At 44.8% G+C, this 14,151-nt stretch overlaps 1 protein-coding gene across 1 annotated transcript in view; it reads left to right on the top strand.

Moving 5' to 3' along the window:
- Positions 1–13,130, top strand: part of UBE2H (ubiquitin conjugating enzyme E2 H) — a 52,931-nt gene extending 39,801 nt beyond the window's left edge. The window contains exons 4-7 of the mRNA XM_059471559.1: positions 3,772–3,811; positions 4,077–4,129; positions 7,320–7,448; positions 10,402–13,130. Coding sequence (XP_059327542.1) covers positions 3,772–3,811; positions 4,077–4,129; positions 7,320–7,448; positions 10,402–10,526 — 347 coding nt within the window. The 3' untranslated portion in view covers positions 10,527–13,130. The remainder of the gene's footprint in view (positions 1–3,771; positions 3,812–4,076; positions 4,130–7,319; positions 7,449–10,401) is intronic.
- The last annotated feature ends 1,021 nt before the right edge of the window (positions 13,131–14,151 follow it).

Genomic DNA, 14,151 nt, shown 5'->3' with positions numbered 1-14,151 from the left:
TGGGATGGGTGGGTGGATAGAAACCTGCACCCAGTGGGAAATCCTCCTGAATTGATCCCAAACTGGAATTTCATTTTTCATGGACATTTATGGGGGTTTGGGATGGGTGGGTGGATAGAAACCTGCACCCAGTGGGAAATCCTCCTGAATTGATCCCAAACTGGAATTTCATTTTTCATGGACATTTATGGGGGTTTGGGATGGGTGGGTGGATAGAAACCTGCACCCAGTGGGAAATCCTCCTGAATTGATCCCAAACTGGAATTTCATTTTTCATGGATATTTATGGGGGTTTGGGATGGGTGGGTGGATAGAAACCTGCACCCAGTGGGAAATCCTCCTGAATTGATCCCCAGCTGCGCCTGTAATTTGATTTTTCATGGATGTTTGTGCTCAGTTTGTCCTGTTTATTTGCCCAGATAAACACAGAGCACGTTGGTGTCATCCTGGGCAAGGCTGGGGGATTGGGATGTGCCTTTGGGATTGGGATAACCCAACCCAACCCAACCCTGACCCTTTGGGAATGTCACTCTTCCCTCTCAGCTCCCAGATTGTGGGTTCTGCCTGGATGGTGGAAAAACAACCAGGAAAATGTGGAAAATGTCCCCATGGCAGGGGGTGGAACCTGGATGAGCTTTATGAGCCCTTCCAACCCAAACCATTCTGGGATTCTATGGGAATCTTCCACATTCCCAAGTTATCCAGGAGTTGGGGTGGGAATCTCTCACATTCCCAAGGTATTAGGGTGGGAATCTTTCACATTTCTTAATTATCCAGGTATTAGGGTGGGAATAATCCATGTTATCCAGGTATTGGGGTGGGAATCTCCCACATTCCCAAGTTATCCTGTATTAGGGTGGGAATCTTCCATGTTTCCCAAATTATTGAGGTATTGAGGTGGGAATCTTCCACATTCCCCAGTTTTCTAGGTGTTAGGGTGGGAATCTTCTCTGTTCCCAAGTTATCCAGGCATTAGGGTGGGAATCTTCCAGATTTCCCAAATTATTGAGCTATTGGGGTGGGAATCTTCCACATTTCCCAATTATCGAGGTATTGGGGTGGGAATCTCCCACATTCCCAAGGTATTAGGGTGAGAATCTTCCCCATTCCCAATTATCCAGATATTAGGGTGGGAATCTTCCCGATTTCCCAAGTTATCCTGATATTAGGGTGGGAATCTTCCATGTTTCTCAGGGTATTGGGGTGGGAATGTTCCACATTCCCCAATTATTCAGAAGTTGGGGTGGAAATCCTCCAGGTTTCCCAAATTATTGAGGTATTGAGGTGGGAATCTTCCACATTCCCCAGTTTTCTAGGTGTTAGGGTGGGAATCTTCCCCATTTCCATGTTTTCCAGGTATTAGGTTGGGAATCTTCCACATTCCAAATTATCCAGGAGTTGGGGTGGGAATCTCTCACATTCCCAAGGTATTAGGGTGGGAATCTTTCACATTTCCCAATTATCCAGGTTTTAGGGTTGGAATAATCCATGTTATCCAGGTATTGGGGTGGGAATCTCCCACATTTACCAATTATCCAGATATTAGGGTAGGAATCCCTCACATTTCCCAATTATCCAGGTATTGGGGTGGGAATCTTCCCCATTCCCAAGGTATTAGGTTGGGAATCTTCCACATTTCCCAATTATCAAAGTGTTAGGGTGGCAATCTTCCAAGTTTCCCAAATTATTGAGCTATTGGGGTGGGAATCTTCCACATTTCCCAATTATTGAGGTATTAGGGTGGGCATCTCCCACATTCCCAAGGTATTAGGGTGGGACTCTCCCACATTTCCCAGATTATGCAGCTATTAGGGTTTGTTTTTTATTCCCAGTGTGTTCCCCACCCTCTCCACCCTTTATTTGCTTTCCCCCAAAGGCCCAGGCAGGATTTAGGGTCGGGATCAGCGCTGGCTGCAGCAAAATGGATCCATGGCCTGATCTAAACCTGTGGGAGCTGCAGAATGTAAATATTTGATGGAACTCCAGCTTCCCTGGGTAAATCTGCTTCAGCTCCTGCAGCTGAACCCTGCCAGGCTCTTCCTGACACTCCCTTGGTAGCGTGGGGATGTTTGGAGTTCTCCTTCTCTTGGAGCTTGTTCTGGCTTTGGGCACTGTCTCGGGTTTGGGTTTGTGCAGAACTCCCCAGTAAAGCAAAGCTGGAATTCTGTTTGTGTCCCAATTCCTGGGAAACAAGGGAAGGATTTCAGTCCCAGCTGGGCTCCACGCTGTCCCTCCCCTCCTTTGGGCAGGAGGACACCCCAGTGCCTCCCCTGATGTGTTACACGAAGCTGGGGGAGCTTGGCAGCATTTAAATGGTTAAATATGGATTTTTTTAGCCTTTTTTGGCTGCTCTGAAAAGAAAACTTCCATGTTTTTTGGCTCCTGGAAGGAGATTTCTCCATGGATGGAGGCAATATCCCAGCCCTGAATTTCCTCCCTGTTTTTATCCCTGTCAGAAGCAATGGTTGCTGTTGGTTCAAAGGGATTCCTGCAGGATTCAGGGGAGTTCCCACCTGGGCTGGGGTGGTTGGGATTTTTGGGTTTTAGGATGGTGGCACAACAGGGAAAAGGAGGATTTATGGCAAATTCTCAGTTCAGAAAGGTGGCACAACAGGGAACAGGAGGATTTATGGTAAATCCTCAATAAAAAAGGTGGCACAAGAGGGAGAAGGAGGATTTATGGTGAATTCTCAATTCAAAAGGTGGCACAACAGAGGAAAGGAGAATTTATGGTGAATTCTCAATTCAAAAGGTGGCACAACCTGGGAAATGAGGATTTATGGTGAATTCTCAATAAAATGTTTAAAAGGATTCCTGCAGAATTCAGGGAAATTCCCACCTGGGCTGTGTTTGTCAGGATTTTTGGGCTGTGGGATGGTGGCACAACAGGGAAAAGGAGAATTTGTGGCAAATTCTCAATCCACAAAGTTGGCACAACAGGGAAAAGGAGGATTCATGGCAAATTCTCAATTCAAAAGGTGGCACAATAGGGAAAAGTGTAGGGGACATTGTCAGGCTTGAAACCATTTCCAAATCGATTCCGAATAAAAATTTTTATTCAAAATTTTAAAAAATCAAAATAAATTAATTTAATTTTTTATTTCAAAATTTATTTTATTTATTTCAAAATTTAATTTGCAACTCAGAACAAAAAAAAAAAAATCCCTCTCAAATGTGGACAAAGCCACACTGAGCTCCCTCCTCCTGAACCTGTTTTTTAGGAGACCAGAGGCACCAACAGGAGAATTAATTGCTGTATTGATGGAAAATTTCAATTATTACCTCTCTGGCTCATAATTGTAGATTAATGTTGTGATAACAAGCTTATAGAAAATCTCTGTTGGGGAAAAATATATTTATATTATATATATATTATATATATAATATATAGAAAATAGATATAAAATTTATTTTAAAAATCAAATGTTGAGCTAAAATTTGTGTTCAGATTTGCCCATCTAAACCCACTTCATCACATGGGGAAGCTCCACTGGGCTCCTGGACAGGAATTTTCAGGATCCAACAAAAGCTTTGTGGTTGCACTGCAGATTTTTCCTGGATTTCCTGACTCCAGAATTCCCTGGAATTTGGACCCCTGGATGAGAATGGTGCCTGCTTAATTTAAATTTAAAAATATTTAAAACAACCATTTTAAAGGTTATTTATGGCTGGGATGGCTTTGGGTCCTTGGTCCATAAATTCCAGACTTCTCATGTAAAAAAATGAATTTTTGTGGTTTTTTTGCTGATTTCCCTCTGTTTCTCCTTGCAGGATTCATGAATAAAATCTTCCATCCCAACATTGACGAAGCGTGAGTAAATCCTTCCTTCATCTTTGCAGAAAATCCTCCAAAATCTCAAATATTTCCCATAATTTCTTGGCTGTGTGGAGCTTCCCTGGCAGTAAAATTCCCATTTATTTTCTCCTGGGCAGAGTGGGAAGATGGAGGTGGTTAAAGGCCATAAATTGGAATAAATCAGAGCTTATCCCAAACCCTGGGGAAGGGTTGGGGAGGAGTTTTATCAGTTCCCAGAGTGTTTTTGCAGTGTTAATTCCATTTTTTCCATGTGTTCCAGGTCAGGAACTGTATGTCTAGATGTAATCAATCAAACTTGGACAGCTCTCTACGGTGAGTTGGGCGTTTTCCTGATGATTTCTGGCATTTTTGGAGGTTTTTTCCCTTTGATTTTGGGGTTCTTTTACTGAATTTGAAACTCCTCCCTGAGCCAAGATCTTGAGAAAAATAAGATTTTTTACAGGTTAGGAGGTGGTGTTGCCTCTGATGCTGCAGAGTGGTTTCCATGGGCTCATTTCTGGTTAAAAATCTGCTTTTTAGGGATAAATCTACTTTTTAGGGATAAACTTTTACCACAGTGCCCCAGGTCAATTTAAAAACCAAATCAATTTAAAATAGAACTTAAAGCTGGAATTGCTAGAAGGAACACAGCTGAGTCTCTATTTAAAAATAGGAATTTCAGATATTCCAGGTTTGCTTTGTGGAAGGAATCCAGGGGAATGTGCACATCAAATCCTTCAGGTTCTTCCCTAGAAAACTGATTTTAGCTGGAATTCCTTGTTGGAATTCTGGAATTGCCATGTGGTGGAGGATGAGGATGCCAGCATGGATTTGTTGTGGGAGATTGGCTTCTCCACAAAAAGGATAAAAATGAATAATTCCAGTGGTTTTGTGCCCCAAGATTCCAACACCACCTCACAAAGAAATGGAAAAGGGGAATAATTCCTTTCTTTCTTGCCTTTAAAAAGGGAATTTTTCAATTCCTTTAAAGCAGAGCTGGCAAAGGATCTGGGTGGGATAATTCCAGCAGCAACCAAGGTGGGAGAAACCTGGAATATCCACAAAAAATTCCTGAGCACCTTCAATTCCTGCTCGTTCCTGGGGAAGCAGCAGCTCCTCAGTGCTGGGGGTGAAATTCCTGCACAACCAGCTGGAAAACAAAATTTATCTCTTGATTCAGGTGTGGGGCACCTTCTGCTGGGACATGGAAATCACATTTGGGGGTTTGAGAGAGGTTCCTTCAGGAAAAACTCATTTTCTGGGTGTCCTGTGAGCCACAGGGGATTCAGGGCTCTGCTGCCTCAGCCTCAGGAGCCCTCAGGCCTGGGATCATTTTGGGGTTCAGATCCAGGGAATTCCCACCCGGAGCCCTCCTGCTGTTCCTGGGGTCCTTTTTGGGGTTCAGATCCAGGGAATTCCCACCCAGAACCCTCCTGCTCTTTCCTGGGATCATTTTGGGGTTCAGATCCAGGGAATTGCCACCCAGAGCCCTCCTGCTGTTCCTGGGATCATTTTGGGGTTCAGATCCAGGGAATTGCCACCCAGAGCCCTCCTGCTGTTCCTGGGGTCCTTTTTGGGGTTCAGATCCTTTCTCCAGGGCAGGGAATTCCCACCCGGAGCCCTCCTGCTGTTCCTGGGATCATTTTGGGGTTCAGATCCAGGGAATTCCCACCCAGAGCCCTCCTGCTGTTCCTGGGGTCCCTTTTGGGGTTCAGATCCAGGGAATTCCCACCCAGAGCCCTCCTGCTGTTCCTGGGGTCCTTTTTGGGTTCAGATCCAGGGAATTCCCACCCAGAGCCCTCCTGCTGTTCCTGGGGTCCTTTTTGGGGTTCAGATCCAGGGAATTGCCACCCAGAGCCCTCCTGCTGTTCCCTGGGATCATTTTGGGGTTCAGATCCAGGGAATTGCCACCCAGAGCCCTCCTGCTCTTTCCTGGGGTCCTTTTTGGGGTTCAGATCCTTTCTCCAGGTGCTGCTTTGCTCCGTCCCAGGAGCTCCTGTCAAACCTGGACACTGCACCCAGAGCTGGAGCTGGAATTCTGTGGCTGCATCCCAGAGCTGGAGGAGCTCTTTGCACAGGACAGCACCTGCAGATCTCCTTCCCCGTTTTTGGGGAATTTTGGGGAAGTTGAGGGCTCTGGAATTAAATTCAGGAGCTCTGTGGTGGCTCAGGAATGGGATCCAGCTTTTTTCCAGGAGCAGGGACAGGGGGAGGTGGCCACACTGGCGATGCTCACCCCCAGGATTTCCCTGCCACGAGGAAACAGAGACAGATCAGAGATTTCCAGAACATTCCCACAGGAATCCCCACACCAGGAGCATTTCCAAGGAGGGATGATGGCTCAGGGCTGGTTCCTGCCCATCCCCAAATCTGGAATGGGGAGTTGGGGGTTCCCAAGAGGGGTTTGTGCACTCCTGGGCTGTTCCCTGCTGTGGATTATTTGGTGACAGATTCCTGCTGGCACTGAGGAGTTCCTGGGAGCTCTGCACATCCCCTGAATTGTTTAATTGTTTAATTTTTAGTGCTGGTTGCTGTTAACCAGATCATGGAAAGCTCTGGAAGAGCTTTGTGCTTCCCATGGAATGGCTGGGCTGGAAGCAGCTCAGAGGCTGAGCTCCAGCCCTGCTCCATGGGCAGAGAGCTTCCATTTAAATAGGCTTGGAAGGGGTAAAGAATCCAGGGAAGGGCAAAGCACAGCACTCTTTGTTGGGGTTTCTCCTAATTTTTCCAGCCAGGATTAAAAATCAGGAAAATTCCATCCCCCTCCTTGCTTAACCCATGGAAATCAGCGTGAGGAGTTTGTGAGGAGTTTTATTTTCATTGGCACAGGAGAATTTACACTTCAGGTAAAGGAGCAGAGAATTGTGCTTTTTCCTGGGTCAGGAAAAAAGGAGAATTTCCATGGAGCTGCTCTTGGCCTGGGCAGTTTGTGTGCATGGAATGGGGCTGGGGGTGAATCCTTGGGAATGAATGCAGGGAGAGGATGTTCCTGCAGTGTCAAGGAAGGGATGTTTCATTCCCAGTGTGTTCCCCACCCTTTATTTGGGTTTTCCCCAAAGATCCCGGCAGGATTTAGGGTTGGGATCAGCACCATCCATGGGTATCAGCATGTGTGTGTAGGGATGAGGAGTTGTGAGGAGCTGCAGCATCAGCTTTGTTTTCATTTTTAATTCCATCAACCTTTATTTTCATTTTTGGTTTTCCTCCCTTTATTTTTATTTTTGATTCCATCAGCCTCTATTTTCATTTTTGGTTTTCATCCCTTTATTTTCATTTTTGATTTTTCTCCCTTTATTTTCATTTTTGGTTTTCCTCCCTTTATTTCCATTTTTGGTTTTCCTCCCTTTGTTTTCATTTTTGATTTTCCTCCCTTTATTTTCATTTTCGATTTTCCTCCCTTTATTTCCCCTCATTCCCAGAGCGTTTTCCTCAGAGTTTTGCTGCTGTCTGGGTGTTGCAGGGTGGATTTTTGGGGTGGCTCTGCCCTGGGGACACTGACACCAGGGTTGTGTTTGCCTTGCAGATCTCACCAATATTTTTGAGTCGTTCCTGCCCCAGCTGCTGGCCTATCCCAACCCCATAGATCCTCTCAATGGGGACGCTGCAGCCATGTACCTCCACCGACCAGAAGAGTACAAACAGAAAATTAAAGGTGAGGCCTAATTAGCACCGTTAATTGGGATTCCATCCCGAGGCAATGATGGCTCTTGGCTGCAGGTTCTGAAGGGTTTTTCCCCTTCCATGGGATATGTGAAGGAGGGAGGGGTGAGGAAATTGGGAAAGCTCAGGAATCCCAAAAGCTGGGATTGGCTCTGCCACCCAGGAGTTAAAATCCTGGTGTGAATTTCCTGTTTTTTGAGGGTAGAACTCTCAAAATTTGATTTAAATATTGAATTATTCAGCCTCCCTTGGCTGATTCCTCTGACAGGATTGTGGAGACTTCACTGCAGATCTGCCCTGCTCAGAATCCCGAAGTCCATTCCCTGCTTTTTTATACCAGGGAAGGGCAAAAAATTGCATCCAAAACAATAATTTGTCAGATAAAACCTCCAGTGCCAGCACTGAGAGTCCTCTGGGCTTTCATGAAAACAGCCTAGAACCCAAAAATACCCTTGGAAAAAAGCCAGGAAAAGAGATTTCACCAAAGGAAGCTCTGAGGGCATCCTGGAGATGCAGGGATAACCTGCTCCCTCATTCCCACCCCTGCAGCCAGGTACAGATGATCTGGAAGGAGTTGGGAGTGCCTGGAACGTTCCAGAAATCCCAGAGCCCTCAGTGCAGCAGCTCCTGCCAGGATTGCGTGACAGGGATGGGATGGAGATAAAACTCTGCCATGCCCTGTTCCAAAAAATAACCTTGGACATGCTAAACGTGCTGCAGAGGATCCTGGCAGCCCTGGGAGTGCAAATCCAGTATTTTATTTATTTATTGCTGCTGCTCCTGGTGATTTCATTGCTGGGAGCACAGGGAATGTTCCTGGGGCATGGGGAGGGGGCACAGGCAAGGAGTGTGCTCCAAAATTTGTAATTCCTTCTCTTCTCTGGGAGATTTCTTAGGGCATTTCCCTTGGGAGGGTGAGGAACAGCTGGAGATGCCCAGGCTGAGTTTCTGCTGGAGTTCAGGACATCTCTGGGTCACTTTTCCTACTCCATGTATCAGGAATTGCAGTGGGATCCCTTGGGGTGTGAGCTGAGCTTGTCCTGCTGCTCCAGGCTCTGTGACACAGGAACCCAGAGGGGTTTTCCTGGCAGGAATTGGTGCCATGAGGGTTCCCCTTCCTGAACACCTTTTGTCACCATTTAGATATTTTGGGGTTTTTTTCCCTTGATTGAAAATCCCAACACAAATCCCAATCGATGTGACACTCAGCACGGAAACTCCCTGGAAATTTCACTTTCCCTGAGTGAAACCTTCCAATAAACCCAGCCCAGGAGCTTTCCTGGATTAATAAAAAGTGGCATTTGAAGCTTGAAGGGCTCAAGTTTCAGCTTAGGCTGGAGGAGGCAGCAGCTTCCAGGTGGGAATGTCCCCTGGAGCAGCAGGGAGGAGGTGCTGGTGTCCTCCTGTCCTGCCTGGTGCCTGCGGTGTCTGCCAGCTCCCAGAGCTGCTGCCAGGCAGTTTCGGTGTATACTTGGAATAGTATTTGGGATTCAATAACAACTTCTTTGAGATTCCCCTTTTCCAGAGGGAGATGAGCTCTGGGGAAGCTGTGGGGAGGCACAGAGTGTCTGCCAGCTCCCAGAGCTGCTGCCAGGCAGTTTCGGTGTATACTTGGAATAAAATGTGGGATTCAGTAACAACTTCTTTGAGATTCCCCTTTTTCCAGAGGGAGATGAGCTCTGGGGAGGCACAGCCAGCTCTGGGATGTGCCACAGAGCCTTGGAGTGTTGGGGTCAAAGGGACCTTAGAGACCATCCCAATTGGCAGGGAATCTGCACCAGCCCTGGCCTGGGACACCCCGAGGATGGGGCAGCCCCAGCTGCTCTGGGCAGGGGGATCTGTTATCATTTATGTACTTGTATCAGTTAGCAGTATTAACTTTGTCAGCATTTACCCTATTTCATGATGATTTTTATCACTTTTATTCAGTTCTATTTTTCATTATCAATTTTACAAGAAGTCATTTATCTGATTTATCAAACATGCCATTTATAATTTATATATTACATTATTTATCAGTATTAATTTTTGTGATAATTTATGGTCATTTATCCTATTTCATAATAATTTTTATCATTTTTATTCACAATTACATTTTATATTATCAGCTTTACAAGAAATCATTTATCTGATTTGTCAAACATGCCATTTATAATGTATATACTTCCATGATTTATCAGTATTAATTTTTGTGATAATTTATGGTCATTTATCCTATTTCATGATAATTTTTATTCACAATTATATTTTACAACATAAGTATATATATATATAAAGTATATAAATATATATTTTAATATATTTAAATATATATATTATATTTTTATACATATATTTTCTTTTATACATATGTTTTACAACACTTCTATAAGAAATTATTTATCTGATTTATTAAATATGCCATTTATAATTTGTATATTTCCATGACTTATCATTATTACTTTTTGTGATAATTTATGGTCATTTATCCTATTTCATGATAATTTTTATTCACAACTATATTTTACAACATAACTATATATATTATATATAAATATATATTTTTTATATTTAAATATATATTATATATTTTTATACAATTTTTACAACAATTCTATAAGAAATAATTTATCTGATTGATTAAATATGCCATTTATAATTTATATATTACATGATTTATCAGTATTAATTCTTGTGATTATTTATGGTCATTTATCATATTTCATAATACTTTTTATTCGCAATTATATTTTAGAACACAAATATATATATAATATTTAAATATATGTATTTTAATATATTTAAATATATATTATATACTTTATACATATTATAGATATAGATATAGATATTTATTTTACAACAATTCTATAAGAAATCATTTATCTGATTTATCCAATATCCCACAGCTGTTGATTACCCATCCCTAATTATCCCATTTTTTGCTTTTTTCCCCTCCCCTCCAGAATACATCCAGAAATATGCAACAGAAGAAGCACTAAAAGAGCAGGAAGAAGGCACCGGGGACAGCTCATCCGAGAGCTCCATGTCTGACTTCTCTGAAGATGAGGCTCAGGACATGGAGTTGTAGTAGAGGAGGCACCTGCTTTTCAGAGAGACTCTAATTTCCTAACCATGAGAAGCAGACTATAATATTCATATTTAAACAAAGCAATTTTTTTTATTACTAAACAAGGTTTTTATGAATTCTAGCATTGAGCTATATATATATATTTATATATATGTGTGTGTTTATATATAAATATATATATATCACCCTTTAGGTCTTGATTTTCTCGGTCATGTCCCGGTTCCCGAGGTGCATTAGAGCATTCCCAACATTCCATTCTGGTAGCAATATGCAGGATGCATGCCTTGAGATTTTCCATTTGGCCAAGTCAGCTTTGGTGTGCTACCAAACAGCTGCCCTGGGAGGGAGGGAATTAGCAAAAAAACCCCAAAATCCAAACAAAGGGTAGAAAAAAGAGAAGGATTTGGTGTCGGCTCGAGGTTTCCACCTGAGGTGTTGGTGTTGCCACCTCAGATGTTGGTGATTCCACCTGAGATCTTGGTGATTCCACCTGAGGTGTTGGTGATTCCACCTCAGATGTTGGTGTTCCCACCTGAGACGTTGGTGATTCCACCTGAGATGTTGGTGATTCCACCTCAGACGTTGGTGATTCCACCTGAGGTGTTGGTGATTCCACCTCAGATGTTGGTGATTCCACCTCAGATGTTGGTGTTGCCACCTCAGACGTTGGTGATTCCACCTCAGACGTTGGTGATTCCACCTGAGGTGTTGGTGATTCCACCTGAGACGTTGGTGTTCCCTCCAAGTCCAGCCCCTGGGGTGCAGGGATCTAGGGGCTCCCCCAGGCTGTGTTCAGAGGCTGGGCCGGAGGGCCTGAGCTCAGAGCAGCCCCGTGCAGGGCGTGCAGCTCTGGGCCCTGCAGAGCCTCCTGCCCTGCTGGGGATTTCAGCCGCGGATCCCCTGCCCTCCCGAACCCTGGGCGCCGAGCTGCCCTGCTGCCCCCGGGGCCTGGGGAGAGGCTGGGCATGCTCCTGCTCCCTGCCCGGGAGGAAGAACCACCCAGAAGCACCACGGATGAGGAGGAAGCTCCTGGAGCTGGGATGCGCCTGGAGCCCGACTCCTCCTTCCTCCGCCCCTCTGGAACCCGCTGCCCTTCACGGCTCCTGCTTGGCTTTGCCGTTTTTGGGGGTTTTTTCCTTGCTTTCTTTTCCCCACTCCCTCTTGTGCTGGAAGTGTGGTTCAGACACCTGACAGACCTGGCTGTGTCCTGGGAATTCTCCTCTGACCAGATGGATTGGCCTTGCCAGAGCTGCAGCTCCACGGAATTGTCCCGTTGGCCCAAGTCCACTAATCCATCGGCACCGATTTGCGTTTTCCTTTTTGGGTTTTTTTTGGTCTCTTTTTAAATCTTTCTTTCCTGCCCCCTTCTGCACCAGCTTGGTTCCCATCTGCTTGTGTGTGTACAACAGGATAAAAATTCCTTAAGAGTTAACAAAGAAAAATATCTAGGAAAAAAAAACCACACAAAATTTGAGCTGAATAAAAAAAAAAAAAAGCCTAAAAAGCACCAATTGAGGAAGCAAATGAATTCACTCTTTGGTTTTTCGTTGGTTGGTTTGGTTTTCTTTTTTAGGGTTTTTTTTTGGTTTTTTGGGTTTTTTTCCAGGATGTTTGGGAATTGGAATGTTGGATTTCTCCTGGTGTCTTGCGGCAAACTGAGAGATTTTTAATTTTTTTTTTTTTGCTGTTGTTCCTAGAAATCTGATAAGTAAATGTCTCCTTGGGATACTTGAATTGGGATAATTGTGCGTCGGAGCTTCAAGCTGAGATGGATTTTTAAAGCTGAATGTTACCTGCTGTTTTCTTTTGGGGATTTTTGGAGGGGTTTGGACAAGATCTTTTTGTTTGTGATGCGACCTGCAGGAAGAAATCAACCCACCCTGAGCGACTCTGGAGCAGAGTGTTGAATGTCAGACTGGTACATTTGCCATTTCCCCAGAATTCTTGGCCTTTGTTTCCTTTTCCTTTGAGACTCCACCGAGCTGGGGCTGGCAGAGCCCAGCCCCACCTCTGATTCATAAAGCACAATCAGTTCCTTTTATTTCTGTTGCTTTTGGGGGAGAAAAACAAAAAACTCCATCAAGTCCCACTTGGCTTTGGCATGAATTTCCTTAATAAAAATCCTACCATGAATTTCCTTTCTGTTAATTCCGGGCACGAAGCAAAGGATTTCCCTCTCCTCCTCCTCCTCCTCCTCCTCCTCCTCCCCATCCTCTCCCAGCAGTGGTGTAGGGCTGTGGCTAGTACTGTGCTGAAGTTCTCTATCTAGCATTTGTGGCTTGTTGGAGGGTAATATTAATTATTTAACATGTAATGATGTAATTAACTCTTATCTAGCACGTTGTTTGCTCATTAATTTGGGGAGGGAGGGGCCACGTTGAACTCGCTTTCCTGCTGCCCTGGCAGTTTTGCTTGTGCTATAAACCTTTACTTGTAGGTGCTACTTAGGAGTAGAGTCAAGTGCTGGGTGGTGATTTCAGTTTAAAAAGCTTCAAAAAATGAGAAAAAAAAAAAAAAAAAAACAACAACAAAAAAAAAACCAGAACAAAAAAACAAAAAGGCAACCAAAAAAAAAAAAAAAAAAAAAAGAAATCACAATAAAAATTTGTATTTTTTCAATATTGTATAAAAATAGTGTTCTAATTCCCTCACCCCCTTCCCTTGCAGGGTTTTTCATCTCCATCATTCCCCTCATGTGGATTTAGGGCTGGATGGGAAACACTAAACTGGGATTCCAAAAAAAAATAATGCCCAAAAATTGGGGAAGCACAGCTGGCTGTGTGAGACACAACAGGATGGATTCACTGAGCTTTCCAGGCTGGTGGCTCAGCCCCAAAAATGAACATTGCCAGCCCTTCCCAGGCTGAGACAAACCCAGCTCTTGTCCTGGGAGGAAAATCCAGCTGCCAGAAGTGCTGGGAGAAGGAGCTGGGTGAAGGTGAAGGAGCTCAGGGTGGGCTGGGGTCTGTCCTGTACCCCCTCAGACCCCACTGCTGCTTCCCCTCCTGCATTTCCCACCTCTTTCTTTTCACCCCAAATCTCCCCTTTCCTCCCAAAAAATCTCCCCTCCCCAAAATATGTAAAACTTCACCCACCTAATCTGGATGGAAAGGTGTAAGAGCTTTATTTGATCATCTCCAATCCTTTTTTCCCCGTTTTCAGGGTGATTTTCTCCTTTACCCACAGTGTTGGCGTCACCCTGGGATGGGCTCCCCGCTGCCAGGCTTTGCCACAGCCCCGGAGCTGCTTTGGGGCAGCCTTTGCCTTCTCCCCCCGCCGTTTCTCCTCTCTCCCCGAGGTTTCCATGGAAGGAGAGGCCGGGTGGGCACTGCCAGGCCCCTCTGCCCCCGCTGTCCCCACCCAGGGCTGGCTTTGTCCCCAGCAGGGATGGTGGCCCCGGGAGCAGCGCTGTGCCACAGCCTGAGCCATCCCTCAGCTGTGCCCCTTCCCTGCTCGCTGCACCTGGGAGATCTTTCACAATTTTGTATTTTTTTCTTATTTTATCCCTTTTTTCCCCCTCCACATCCTGCTGCCCCTTTGCCACAGCCACAATCCCGCCCCGTGCCGGGTTCCTGTCAGGTGAGAGCAGAGATCTGTCACATCAGAGATCTGGTTTTGCCCTTGG

The sequence above is a fragment of the Ammospiza nelsoni genome, chromosome 5 (genome assembly GCF_027579445.1).
Source record: "Ammospiza nelsoni isolate bAmmNel1 chromosome 5, bAmmNel1.pri, whole genome shotgun sequence".
In the NCBI taxonomy this organism is placed as follows: domain Eukaryota; kingdom Metazoa; phylum Chordata; class Aves; order Passeriformes; family Passerellidae; genus Ammospiza; species Ammospiza nelsoni.
The sequence above is the reverse complement of the archived record's forward strand: the minus strand, read 5'-3'. Positions and strand labels throughout refer to the sequence as shown.